This window comes from Ambystoma mexicanum, chromosome 2q (genome assembly GCF_040938575.1).
Source record: "Ambystoma mexicanum isolate Mex_15411 chromosome 2q, UKY_AmexF1_1, whole genome shotgun sequence".
Lineage (NCBI taxonomy): Eukaryota > Metazoa > Chordata > Amphibia > Caudata > Ambystomatidae > Ambystoma > Ambystoma mexicanum.
Window position 1 is genome coordinate 1,039,321,543 of NC_090924.1, and position 14,265 is coordinate 1,039,335,807.

The window sequence follows — 14,265 nt, forward strand, 5'->3', positions numbered from 1 at the left end:
TCACAAGGTCGAAGTTGAACACAAGCAGAACACTGAGAAGCCAGTGTCTAAAATAGCCAAGAGCATGGCATTTTGGTCCAAGCTACCATTGACCATGATGGGGAGAGTGGCACTGCTAAAGATGGTGATGTTACCGAGGTTATTACACTACTTTGCGAACATCCCATATATGGTACCGAAGTGATTTCTTGCCAAAGTGCAGGGCATATGCAGGGAGTTCATATGGCAGAACTTGAGGAATAGAATAGCGTTATGGAAGCTACAGAACCCATATGAACTAGGGGGCGTTAGATTGCCCAACTTTGAGGTACCCTACTTGGCTAGTCAACTTCAATATGTGATCAGGTAGTTATTGGAAGATTCTACATCAGAAACCAAATTATTGAGGGTTGAGTGCACCCCTTATTTCCTAAATGAATTGATGTGGTTGCCAAAATTGCAGCAGGGTGGAGGGTCAAGATTGCTAGACCCGGGCGTGGAGATGTGGCGGAGAGCTTGCCAGGTAGTGGAGATCCTTTTCCCATGCTCCCCACAGATACCACTGGTGGCACTGGATGGGATTGAAGGGCAAATGAGGCGGACCATCAGGAAGCATTGGGAACCAACAGGTATAGCGACCCTTGGGGACTTATGGCAGGATGGGAAGGCGGTAGAGTTTGATACACTGGTGGTAGACAGGGATACATCGAGGACAATACATCACATATGCAAGGCTGGTGAATATGATAAAAGGAGTGTGGCCCGAGGCAGTGTTGACCCAACAACACAATGCCGCCATAGAAACGTTTTACGAGGGGGGCCATGAGGTCTCCCGAATATATGAACTAGTGTTGTCCAAGGCGGGGGAAGGAAGTGATCCAGACGAGACGAGATTGGGAGGAGGTGGGGCATCAATGGGAGATGGGCTGTGGATCAAGGTACAGGGATACCATGAACAAGTATCAAGGAACGTGAGAGTGCAACAGATCCAGTTGTATGTCACCAACAGAGCATACCTAACCCCTAAGACCACCGCCAAGTTTTAAAATGCTAAAATACAGGCATGTCCAAAATGCGGGGAAGTGGAGGCAGGAATGGTACACATGTTCTGGGCATGCCCTGAAATAAGGAGATTCTGGAGGGAGGTAGCCCACCTCATGGCGAGAAAAGAGATAAACTTGGATGTGAACTCCCCATGGGCATGCATGTTGGGGGGTGGGGTGTTTCCCACAGGCTGCGCAAACTTAAACATGTGAGCAAACTCAAAGACCTGGCATTCATACTTGGTAAAGGTAGGATAGCAATGGGTTGGAAGGCATGCAGGAAACCACAAGTTGAAGCCTGGTGGTATGATCTTCAGAAATGGGCGAATGCCGAAACTATGGTGTGGAATGAGGCAGTAAATAGGGGTGGGGACTGGGAGGAAGAAGCGGATACCTTGACTGCCTGGAAAAAAATGGTAGCGACTCTGGCTGGGTCCGGGTAAGCCCAGAGGAGGACACCCAGTCAGGCAGAGAGGATGGGGAGACGCCCGCAGAAAAGGGATGAAGACAATGGTGGTGTGTGGTAGGCTTCGAAAGGGGGGAGGCGGGAGGAGAGTGAGGGGGGGTAAAAACAACATGGGAATGTATATGACAATTAACATGTATATTTGTTGGTATTGTATGGTGACCATGTGGAATTAATAAAATTGTTTATATAAAAAGAATTACGCGCACATGCGGTTCTTAGCAGTTTTACGGTAATGCATTTACTCTGCAAACACATAAAAAAGTCACTTAACGTGTGGAAAATGGTTAGTTAGTGGAAAATTAGCCTGGTTCAAGGTTCTACAGAGGGTTTCTTCGCACAGCAAGTCTTAAGTCCAGTAACGCAACCCTAGCTAAAGGCAGTTCGGAGAGGGCTCAAAGGCTTGACAAGCAACAGAATATGAAGAGTTCTGTGGATTTTTTCCAGTCTCTAGTGTTATAGAAGCAGCGAGGTAGCAACTAACACCGGAGACCCTATAAAGGCCTTGATGAGGGGACACAAGCAGTGGCTTGAGTCCGATGTAAGAGGGGGTTTGCCCTTGACATCTCTACGTGCACTCCAACGCTGTGGAGACTTCTTAGAATCGGGTAAGCAATACCTATTTCCCCATAGTACCTTAGGCTAGAAGAAAATGTTTGTGCTGGATTCTCCGTGATGTTGCAGCTCTGGACCCGTCCGCCGGATTCCTTGGTCTGATGACCTAAGGCAGGGCAATGGATGGGATCTCTCAGCAGAAGTCTCGAGGGTGGACCTGGGGCACGACACGACTTTCAACAACTTCTTGGTTCAAACTGCGGTTTTGGTGCCTTTTCTGAAGCACCAACAAAGTACTCAGATCGCCCTGTCAATCTTCTTCACTTCCTGCAGTCGCATGCTCCGATGAATCGGACCTCTGGAGCGTCCTTACGGGTTCAGCAAAGATTTTGACAGAATTGACCTTTCCACAACGATGCACTCGAAATGGGCAGCAGGTCTCCTGGTATTAATCCCACAGCTCTGGAAACTCCACAGGACCTCTGGAGATGGCTCAATTCAAAGTTCGTCTTGGGACTGGTTGTTCCCACCAGTCAAAGGGAAGGAGTCATCCTCTTCGGAGCTCCACTGTCGCACAGAAAACGAGATCAGGACAGCAGTGGTCGTTTCACGGCTTTGCAAAGGGTCTACAGGCGTCTCTGGTCGTCTTCTTCTTTGGATACCTCTGCTTCCAGTGGTCGACTTGCTTTTCCCTCCAGAAACCTCACCTTTCATACAGTTACAGCACACACTCCTCTGCAATCTCTCAGCATTTTACAGAAAGGGGTGTTTGGCTGTCCAATCAGGACAGTCAGACCCTTGTGGGAGCTGGTTCTATTCAGGCACTCTGTCAGACAAAGGACAAGTAGGTGGAAAACTCCTCCCCCACTTGCTGCCTGCCCAGACACTCTGGAGCCTAGGCAGGCACACCCAAGGGTTCTGGCCAAAGGCAAAACACACACACTGACCACCCCCTCCCAGAATGGTAGAAGGGCTAACAAATAACCATGCTAGTAATGGTGAAAAAAGAAGGAAGGGCCCCAAGTTGGCACTCGGGTGCCCCTATTGTGCGCTACCGACGCTATGGACATAGCGTGCGGTACAAAATGTACACAATAGTTGGTAGACCACGTCCACTGCCACCAGCCATAATTAGGAGATTGTCTATGTGACTTAGAGGTCACAGGAGAAGAGACAAGAGGGATGCTAGGTATCCGTTTGGCACTCCACTTGGTGGTGTGTGCCAATCTATCATGCTATATAGTTTTGGGAGAGATACCAAGTATCTCTCTATCCTTAAGAACGGTAGTTACTTGGGGATATAGAAAAATAATCTTAAAGGAGAACCGTAAGGGACCCAGCAACACTGCCCATAAGGAGCTGTGTGAAGCAATATAAAAATACATATGTCTTTAAGAGCTATGGAGCAGACAGACTCCATAGTACAGTTTAGAATACACAGAATAGAGTTCCAAAAGAATGAATGGGTGGAAATAGGCTCCACTCATTCAGGATTGAAAGAAAAAGGTGCAGAAGTCCAGAAAAAAGTGCAGGGGGTCTCACTAGGAGAGGGGACGAAGAGTAATGATGATAAATCTCCCTAACACTCAGCAGGAGCCAAACTTCCTCAAATTACACTGATAGGGGGAATTTTCAGTTTCTGTGCTATTTCCCTTTAACCTGAAAGACCCCCATCAAAGGACTCAGGACTTTTTTTATTTTAATCTCCCGAGTGAGTAGAATGTTTTACCACTCACTCATTCTTTTTCTCTGACTATTTCTATTGTTGCTATGTGTCACTCTTCAGTACTGTCCCATTCAAGCATAGAGGGTCTGCAACCTTGGGCTCACCAGATATTTCAACCCTACCCACTGTGATGAGGGCGATGGAGTCATCACTGACTTCCCAGCTGTGAGCACCGCCCATGTGTCCAGGGGATGGCAACTGCTACCTGATCCTGACAAAGGGGTCGGCTATATGAGGGGCAGACAACCTGCAGGGAGATGTCAGGGCTTGATCGGGTGAGCCATGGTATCTCCCCCATTTTCCTCTTGAAAATAACCTTCCCCTATCAAATTCCCTCATAGTATTTTGTTATGCAGCCACCCATTCACTCATGAATGAAGAAAAGGGAAATCCCTCTATCCAATTTCACATATAATTCATCCAGAGCTCATTCATCATTTGAGACAGTTAAGAATATTTATTCAAGTATTCCAAATCGGCTTTCAAAGAACTGAGCTACTGGGACAAGTAAGAGGATATTGAGTAGTGCAGAGCACTGGAAGCAACAGCTCCAGTAAGTGCTCTAGTGGTTAAACCTTCACACCAGGACCCAGAAACTGTATGAGGCACCTGAAGGAAGGAATGATCATCGACTGCAGCTGGCGAGTACCGGAGTGGAGGAGCCAGGATGCTCGCCAACGAAGAGATTCGAAGCTGCTGCAAAGCAAAGGCACGAACACGAATGCCAGGAGCCAGAAAGGGACTCCAAAGCAGCCATTTGCCTACTGGCACCCAGAGCAGAGCCGACATGGAGAAGAGAAGCTGCAAGATCGAAAACCCCAGAAGGAAGCGGTCGGGAGGGAAAAGCTAGTGATTAGGTTTCTCCGGTTGACCACAGAGCCGCACAACCACACCAACGAATAGCAGAGAGTCTGCTCAGAGGAAGTGGGCACCATGGGGCGTATCAGCGGCCATAGCGAATGAAAGTGAGTAACGTGCAAGAAACCAAAAGGGAAAGAACGAATTAACTTAATATAAGAAGGGACTTTAAATTGCAAAAATCCCTTACAACCAGACAAATATATTTTGTGCAAATGCGAAAGGAACTCATATTGGATAATACATCCACAGAACATAGTGAAGAACAAAGTGTATAAGCAGCTTTGGAAAAGTGCAGAAAGCCTGTACTTACAAGTGTGTGGCAATCAGAAGTCCTGGCAGACGACTACACCAGGCAATCACAAGTGTGTGAGAGCAAGAAGCCCTGGCAGGCAAGTTTACCAGGCAGTCACAGTGTGTGAGAACCAGAAGCCCTGGCAGGAGAGTATACCAGGCAGTCATCAGAGTGTGAAAACAAGAAGAGATATATTCAAGAAGAGAAATATTGTAAAATCCGACAAGTTTGTGCATTGTGGGTCATAAGAGTTCTAGAAACATATTATATGTAAAACTTCAAAGAGCAAAGAAGAATTCACAGGAAAGGAACCACCCTCTGTAGCAGAGACTTCTTATCAAAGAACATTAGTGTTGCAACCATTTATTCGTATTTTGTGAACACTTTTCAAAACCTCCCAGAGGTTTAAGACATTTCCCGTTTTACCTTAGGGTTTAGTTTTAGTGTGAGGGTCAGAATAGAACTTTGGACACAGGACAGTATCGTTTTGGACATTTGGACACCGACGGACCTTATTTTTGGTTTAGGCAGGGAAATACTCTTAGAGCAGGGTCTGAGAAGCATTTTCCCAACCCTTTTTCATTTAAATAAAAGTCTTTAACCAAGAACGTGGCAAGTTTCATTCCCGACTCCTCACACCACATTGTCAATGGCGATGGACCATGGGAGTCCATCCAAAACGTCTCGAGAACCGCAGGTTGCAAATCCCTTGCTTTAGGTGATCAAATCCCCATATTATGAAGGAAAGGGGATGGGCCCTAGAAGTACTAATCTTACTCCAAATGGTTTACATATAGTGATAAAGGCTGTTCTTTGATAATGACAGTTCTGCGGTTGGAACTGTTTTGATCAAATATTACAGCACATTTAATTTCTTTGACTCTGTAGTGCAAGCCTAAATACATTATTCTGCCTTTGATAGAATTTTAATGCCTCTATTGTCAATTTAAGAATCCACACCACACCACATACTGTGATGGGACTTCAGCTGTTAAACAGAGGCTTTTAATAGAAAGCAGACAAAATAATATTCATAGTTACCAACAATGAATGCTTAAAATAATTCATAAAAAACTTAACAGCATTACTATGAGAAAAACACAATCATATGAATTTCGGCAAACTTGATATTGGTGATGGAATATCTTGATACACAAGTGTGATGTTGGCATACTTTCACAAAGTGAAAAGCGCCTGCAAGTGTTGATTAAACCTTTTGTGTGATTGTATGTCAGCAACCACTTACCTTTCATGAATGCGAATGCTAGCAGGAATGGCACTTATAAATCCAACTAACTTTTTATTTGAGGTAACACGAACCCCACAGTGCCACTGGGGTAACCAGCCTGGGGGTCGCAGTGCCCTGGAAAGGAATTTGAAGATTAGCAACTGTCAACCACTGTTCAAATGGTATAATCTCAGCAAAAATAAATGTAAAGCCCCAGTTTTCATTTCCATACTCACCACTGCAGAAACTCTGGTGAATAATCAAATCTGAACATATTGTCATCATCTTCTACATAATTTTCATTTAACAATGTGTACAGTTCTTTTAGCTAAAGGGCATAAATAAAATAAACATCAACAGACACATTGAAAAAGAACACAAGGCAGATGTTTAGCAGGTGTAACCAAAAATCCAGTGCAATACCTTTCCAAAGAATACGGATGTGGCTCCCACAACTTTTTAATTCAGAGGCCCAACAGAATCACAAGCCTCGTCCTGCCCACTGGCACCAATTACATGCTTTCCTAGTTTTATTAGGGAAATTAATCTTAATATAACTATTAAAACAAAGCAATTATATACATCATCTAGTGAAAGGTATACCTTGAAAATTCCTGCTCTATATTGAGTAAGCGCTGTGCACTTGGCTAATTTGCACAAATCTGTAATCAGCATTGCAAGCCATATCCCATATGTTATTTTCACTAGAAATATTCTTTCCACAACCGATTACAATTACTTTTTAGAACATACTTGGGTAGATTTTCCTGAGTGAAATTCTTCCCACTTTGTGAGTCCCCCAGCCTTTTTGCTCAACTATTGGATTTTTTGACTGATTCTCGTGAGTGAGTGGGACATTTTTTCCACACTCACTCATCCTTTTACTCTGACGCTGGGAACCCTTTTTGCCTCTTTTTGGTACTTTTAAATGGAGTTATGCTTTCCTCAAACTTTTCTGGCACCTACCTTTACCTGTTGCAGCGTACAGCAATTTCTGTGCAGTGTTACTCGGATTTCCTAGAGCTTCCATTTGTATTTTACCTGTGATAACACAATGTTACTAGAGCAGGAGGACAATCTGTCCCACCTGTATTTTATTGTGCAAGATCAGCACACCCCACCTTAAGTGGAGTGCTGAGGGGAAACTAATTATCGATTCACCCTTCACTCTGAAGATCATGGATAAAGTTGCGTATTAACAACTTTTGCGCTATATAAAAGATCAGGTTTTCGGTTAGGCTTCAACACTCAATCAGCGCTGCTAGAACTAAAAATCGAACATGATGACTAACATCAATGAGGGCACAACAATGTTGTTGAAGTCCTTGGATTTATCGTCCACGTTCAATTTAGTGAACCACCCTCTCCTCCTGGACAGATTGCAGAATTTAGCTAATTTTAGTGTACTTGCAAGGGATTGGATGCAGTCCTTAGGGAAAAGGACTATGCGGGTTTGTAGCAAGCAAGCAGAAGCAGATCCTGTTTCAGTCAGCTATGGTGTCCCTGAAAGGGCTGCACTTTCCCCAGTCCTATATAATCTTTTCACAGCCCCTTTCTTTCATATGCTAGAAGCAAAAAAAGATCTGCTTCTCAAATTATGAGGACGATTCGCAGTGCCTTATTCCTCTTACAGGCAACTATAAGAAAGACGCCATAGTAGTCGTAGAGATATATGACCTCATACACAATTGGGTGGACAGGAATGGTATGGCATTGAACCATGGCAAGACAGAGCTCATGATAATTGGATCTAGACGTAGACTTGACAAATTCGCGACAGAGTATATATCCTTTCACATTGCAGATCATGATATTCCGACCAAAGAAAAAATAAAAATTCTGGGAGTAACATTTGATCAGACATTGAGTAGGTCTGCTCAGGTCAATGGTCTGGTGTCAGCATCAGCCTGTTATATACGGTTGCTCTTAAAGGTCTTAACTTTTTACATGTTGAAAAATATAAGCGAGGAATTCACAACCCCCATTACCCCATTTGTCAAATGCACTCTCCTTGTACGCGGGTGTAAATTCAAGGATGTACTGAATGGGGAGGCGCTGGACCTGGCACTGTGGTGAGTGGAAGCTTAGTTGCTATAGCATAGCAGATTTTATGGATGGCAACTCATACATGGCTCACGTCCTGTCCTTTCTATGTATCCAAATCATACACTGTAAAGGTTTTCCTACAATGGATTCTACCAGTAGTTTCCAGGTTTTGTCCGAGTTAGAATCAATCCATTCACTGAACACTCTTAGGGCCTGATTCACAAAACATTTCAATATGGGATTGCACCATTATAAAACGCTTCTGTGAATCAGGCCCTTAGTTGGGCAGCCTGCAAGTACCGTTGTATATTGAGCAAACCCACCCTGCCTTGTCTTATGGCTTATATAAAGTGGTTGCCGGGATTCTAGGAATACATTTTTCTATATGAAGCCAGTAATAGCTGGATGAATTCTACTGAGGGTGGATCTGGGAATTGTAACCAATATTCCCTGTGAAAAAAGTATGGCAGTTTTTGCAATATATTCCTTTTTATTGCAGCTATCCATCCAAAGAAGGAAATTGCATTGTACTTCCATCTCCTTAAAATATGCTCCGATATCACTCCATAGTTTCAGATAATTGGCCTGGTACAGTGAGGAGTTAGTGGACGTGACTGCTATTCCTCATTCCAAAGTGTTCAATGCTGCCTTTTGCGCACCTGAAGAGGGTTGTTGCGGCTAGTACCTGGGCTTGAGCCTCACTCAGGGTCAGATTTGATGCTTCACTCTTGCTTAGGTTGATCTTAAAACCTGATGCAGTGTAGAAGGTTTCCATGACCTGAAGCAACGGGGGGAAGGGAGACAGGTGGTGAGCGCAGTGATTATCTGTGAATTATCATATTGGCAGTACCCGGATAGTCCATTCCCTCCATCATCGGATTTAATTTTAATTTCCAATGGTTCAACGGCTCGTTCTAAAAGCAGGGAAGTCATTTGGGGGTCGCCAGGGGTCGCAGTTGCGACCCCAAGGTCTCCCTTGCTAACCCTGTGGTCTCCCTTGCTACCCCTAGAAAATAATTTTTTGTAACTTTTTTTTTTGTAAATGTAAGCTCCTGGGCTTTGGCCATTGTCATGTGGCTCTTTATTTTTGGAGTGGCTGACTTTCTTGTGCAGGCCTCTTAAAAATAAAACGGGGTTCCACAGGTGTATCACTTTGAGCAGTGACACTCTTTCTGGGATTTTATCAAATAATTGCTAGACTCAAAGGTTTATTTCCAGGCACTTCAGGTGGTGAGTCACTGATTTAGCCTGTTCTTAAACACCTCAACTTAGCCTTTCACCCTTCTGAGGTCGATAAATGAGTACCAACACAGGTTGGCTGATATTGTATGTACATTTGATCTATGTAAAGCGCTTAAGCGTAAGTGCTGTATAATAACATATCATTTGGCCTTGGACGTCTGCTTGCATTCTCAGTAATAAACACTGATATTAATGATACATATGGTGATCCATTCTTGTAGGAAATGTATATAACATTATAGTGATATTGCAACCTTTTTTTGTAGTGTACTTAGGGACAATATGTGTTGTCCCTTCCTGTTTTGTCACGGGGTGAAAAGTTGTGTTCCATCGCTTCCCGTGATGTCACGTCGATGTGGGGTAAGGGGGGGGGGGGTATTGGTGTCAAATGACATCACTTCTTGGGATGTCATCAGAGGGCAAAGATCATGTGATGTCACTTTCACTACCCCTGGCCTTTTGGTGAAAGGACATTCCTGTCTAAAAGTAGGTATTCCGGTCTTGTTTCTCTGGTAAGTGCACATTTGTTAGTAAGGGGTTGTTGGAAAGGGGTCCAATACCCTACCTGATGGGCCAGAATATAATGCAAATGCTCCCCTAATGAAATCCTTGCCCAGGTTGAATCTTTCCATCACTGCTTTATGAGAGTGCCATTCGACCTGGTCAAAGGCTTTTTCCTTGTCGAGTGTCATTAGAAAGGACGAGTTTCTTCTTATGAGCAATGCCCACAAGATTAATGATCTTCCTAACCATGTCTGCTGTTTGCCACAAATCTAAATTGTTCTACTCCAACAATGCTAGCAAGTATTTTTCTAATTTGCATGCAAGTACTGTAGGATAAACCTTGACATCTGCGTTTAAGCACCGCTATCAGCCTATTAGAAACACATTCCATCTGAATCTGTCCTCTTTGTTTATGAATGCGATTCTGGCCTCTTCTATAACAGAGTTGCCTGGCCTTCATTCCAGAAAGAATTATTCATTTTGTAGCGTGGCCTGAGACATTTTTGGAGTAGGCTTTGTAAAAACTAGCAGGGAAATCGTACAATCCCGGTGCCTTATCTGCATCTAAGATGTTAAGTGTTAGTCTTATTTCCTCCTTGGTGATCTCAGTATTGAGCATTTCATTTTGCTATGGTGTAAGAGCAGTGCATTGGTTCAAGCCGCTTAGGCTCTTTGTTGTCGGTGCCTCAGGTGTGTATAATTTGCTATGGAACCTTTTGAATTCTTGTAACTTGCTGTCATCTAATTTAAGTATTTTACAGTCTTCCCTTCTTATTGGGGCTATGTGGTTTGAGACATTCTTTGCTTTAAGTTTATAGGCTAAGATTTTCCCTGCTTTGTTGACAAGTTCATAGTAGTGTTGCTTGGTTCTTAATAGAGTACCTTTGGCTTTATTACTATTCAAGATGTTGATCTGAGTACGGAGATCTTGAACATCTTGGAATGACTTTTGTGGGCTTGATTCTATTTGCCCCTGCACTCTTTCCCTCAGTTCCTTGGAAAGTGTATCTGTTCATTCCCTGTTATCCTATTAGCCGTTGAGCCTTTTTCGATAAGCATGCCTGCTATGTGCCTTGAAGGCATCCCACCTGGGCCCAAGCTTAAACAGATTTTTTGGGTTATCAAAAAGAAATTCCACCAGTGCATTCTTCTCTTGTTCCTTACTGATTTTAACTCTATGGAAATTGGGACATGATCAGATAATCCCATGTTGCCTAGGTTAGAGATACATAAAGTCTAAATGGCATTTTTCAATACCTAGCCTAGTATAGATAAGATGAGAGAATTTAATATTTCTCTTCTCCATGTGCATGTATCCATGAGTCTACTAGCCCCGATTCCTACAATATATTTATCACCTTCTATGAAGCTTGGTTGACCCCCCAAACCCATATAGGCCCCTTTTGTTTCAACCAACCTTTGATGTAATACCCTGTCTGTGTCTCCAGCTAGTACAATCTAACCCTGTTGAGCCTCACAAGCCGAGAAAGGACACTCCTGCTAGGTGCTTTCAGGCCTCCGCCAGCAGGGCTTGTTCCCGCCTGCCCTTTACCTCCTGTTTGGCCTTTGTTTTCCCCTCTCTACCCAGGCCTTCACCTTTTCCTTGCCTGACCCTCCCTCCACACCTCACGAGGGCTAAATAGGTCAGTGCCTGGGTCACGTGACCAGGAATCTCCTGCAGCACCAGGAGAGCTTTTTCTCTGCAGGTGGCATGTTTTTAGGCCACTCGAGTCTCGCACCAGCAGAGAAAGGACCCTCCAGGTTAAGTCCTTGGAGGCATCCGCCTAGACGACTTGTTCCTGCCTGCCCTCTACCTCCATTTTGGCCTTTGTTTTCCCCTCTCTGCCCATGCCTTCCCCTCTTCCCGCCCCACGAGTGCCGGATAGGTCAGTGACTGCGTCACGTGACCAGGCAAATCTCATCAAGGATCCTCCCAGGGAAGCCATGCCCGGGCAGCCGGCTAGGCGCCACAAGGTAAAGGGCAGCTCTCAATGAAGCAGCTGCACTCTGTTTGCATGTGTTCGCCTGCTACAGTCAACCACCAGCGACTGATAAGGTATGTGTGGTGTGGGCTGGCAGTACAGCCATTACTGTACTCCACTAAAACCCCTCCACTTATTACCCAATACCATTTATCCAAATGCAGTTAGCCTATTTGTGTAAGGGTGCAATATGCTGCAGTTAGCCTGGTTGTGTGGGGGTAGCCATGGTTTGCATCTGGCTTGTTTGTGTGGGGTAGCCATGGTTTGTATTTAGCCTATTTGTGTAAGGTGGCCATATGCTGCAGGTAGCCGGTTTGTGTGGGGGTAGCCATTGTCTGCATTTGGCCTGTTTGTGTGTGGTAGCTGTATTCTGCATCTGCCTTATTTGTGTAAGGTAGCAACATTCTGCACTTAGTAATTGCAAATAACTAGCGATGCATCACAATTGAATGGATTTGTGAAGATTAGCCATGCGGCTCACTTAAATTGTGAACATTAGCCACGCATCACACTTAAGATAGATTGGGAAATTAACCATGCATATCGGGGGGAGGGAAATGGGATGTGTGTAGTTAGAATGTCGGGGGTAGGAAATGTATTAACACTAACTAACCATACTAAAAACTCACCCCTCTGCATACACCTTCTCAAACACTGAGCTAAACACAGCCATACCTCTACAGCACCACAAACTGCACGCACTTCACAACACCCCAACAAGGAAACAAACTATTCACAATCTCACCTCAACACCACATGACGCCTACCAACCGAAAGAGCACCTACGCTCAGTGAATGGTTTCTTCGAACTGAAGCTGCCAACAGAACATCACAGCTCTCTTGCGTTTTTCCCCCTCAATCCGACTAACATACCCTTCCACCCTCCTTAAATTGCAGATCCACCAGAGCGCCAAGAGACCATGCAGGTGGCAACAGTGCACAGTACAATAACTATTAACATAACATTTCATTCTAATATTGCAGAGCGCAGCAAGTCCTTGTACCCCTTGTTCGGTCCATTGATGAATGTTAATTTATTAAAGTTCACTTATTTCTCCTATAAGGTACATGTATCGTCCCTTCTCATCTTTCGTGGTATCTATTAATGTAAAATGTAGTCTCAAGCTAACTAAAATTCCAATCCCTCTTTTCTTTTTCGATCCTGATGAGAACCTTTGTAGGTGTACATGTTTTGATTTCAATCTAGAGATGTCCTTCATCAATAGGTGCTTCCCTTGGAGACAGGCCACATTGGACTGCATGCTGTGAGGGGTCAGCAATGCGAGGCGGACAACTTTTTGATGATTGTTCAAATTATGCCATTTTATTCAAGTGTAAATCACATTAAATGCCTCACTATCCCTACTCTGATAAGGGCTTCCCTGCCTAACAAAACTTAAGGAAACACTAACACAGGGTATCTGGCCCTCAAAGTTAATCAAATACAGAAAGAAAATATATGGCAATTCAGGTATCATCAACTATTATAGTCACAATTTCTTGATAACCTTTTAGTAACATGGGTGAACTCCCGTCCCAAGGATTCAAGGTAAATTCAGTTCCAAAGAAATAAGGAAATCCAAGTAGATAGCAAAGTCTCAATCCAGTTCTTGAAGTCTCAATGTTAAGATCAAGTTTTCTTAACCAAAGTTCCTATAACAATTTAGCTTTTCTTCTTGGTGAAATAAAGACTTTCCACTTCCTCAGAATAGCATCAAAGTTATTCCGAGCCACAATGCTTTGCCACCACTTCAAGTTATCCAAGAAGACTTGACACAATTAAAAAAGAAATACAACTTCTATAAATGTTAGTCAAACAAGTCGTGGTTACCAGTTATGTCTCTACTCAAGATTAGGACTCACAAGAGGTATATTTGTTATGATGACTTCTCAGGGCTGCCGCTTCTAATTCAACAACTTCACTTCTACTAGAGTTTACCATGAGGACATTCTCCTTTGCCTCATAGCATTCCACTTCACTTCCATCACTGAAGTCTTGCATCCACTGACAACCAGATAAACCACTACAACTTCAGTACATTGTGACTCAAGAAAGGTTCTTACAAGATTCACTTTAAGGTACTTCAACCCCTTCAAATAGGCAAGGCACTCTTCCTCTGAATAACTCTTCAAAAGGGGCAGCTTCTTTGCCTCTCTTGTCTGTCTGCCACAATAAAAACCTAAGTTTGCCTTTATGAACCACTTTTCTATTGCTCGTATAGCCTTTGGCAATATAAGTTGTGTCGACTTCTAATAATCTTTATAAGTAGCAAGGTTGCCCTTCCCCAACTTTGCCTTCACCTCTCTACCAACTGTTAGCCAAAACAATTACCCAGAAGCC

General features: G+C 43.8%; 1 protein-coding gene across 5 annotated transcripts in view; it reads right to left on the reverse strand.

Annotated features, from left to right (window-relative positions):
* The window catches only part of NMT2 (N-myristoyltransferase 2), a 1,164,729-nt gene that overhangs the window by 549,189 nt on the left and 601,275 nt on the right, over positions 1–14,265 (reverse strand). For all 5 annotated transcript variants that reach the window (XR_011303356.1, XM_069648400.1, XM_069648401.1 and 2 more), the window contains exons 5-6: positions 6,387–6,478; positions 6,169–6,285 (exon numbers count right to left, since the gene is read on the reverse strand). Coding sequence is in view for 4 of the 5 variants with exons in the window: in XM_069648400.1 (XP_069504501.1) it covers positions 6,169–6,285; positions 6,387–6,478 (209 nt within the window). In the remaining variant the exon portion in view is untranslated. The remainder of the gene's footprint in view (positions 1–6,168; positions 6,286–6,386; positions 6,479–14,265) is intronic.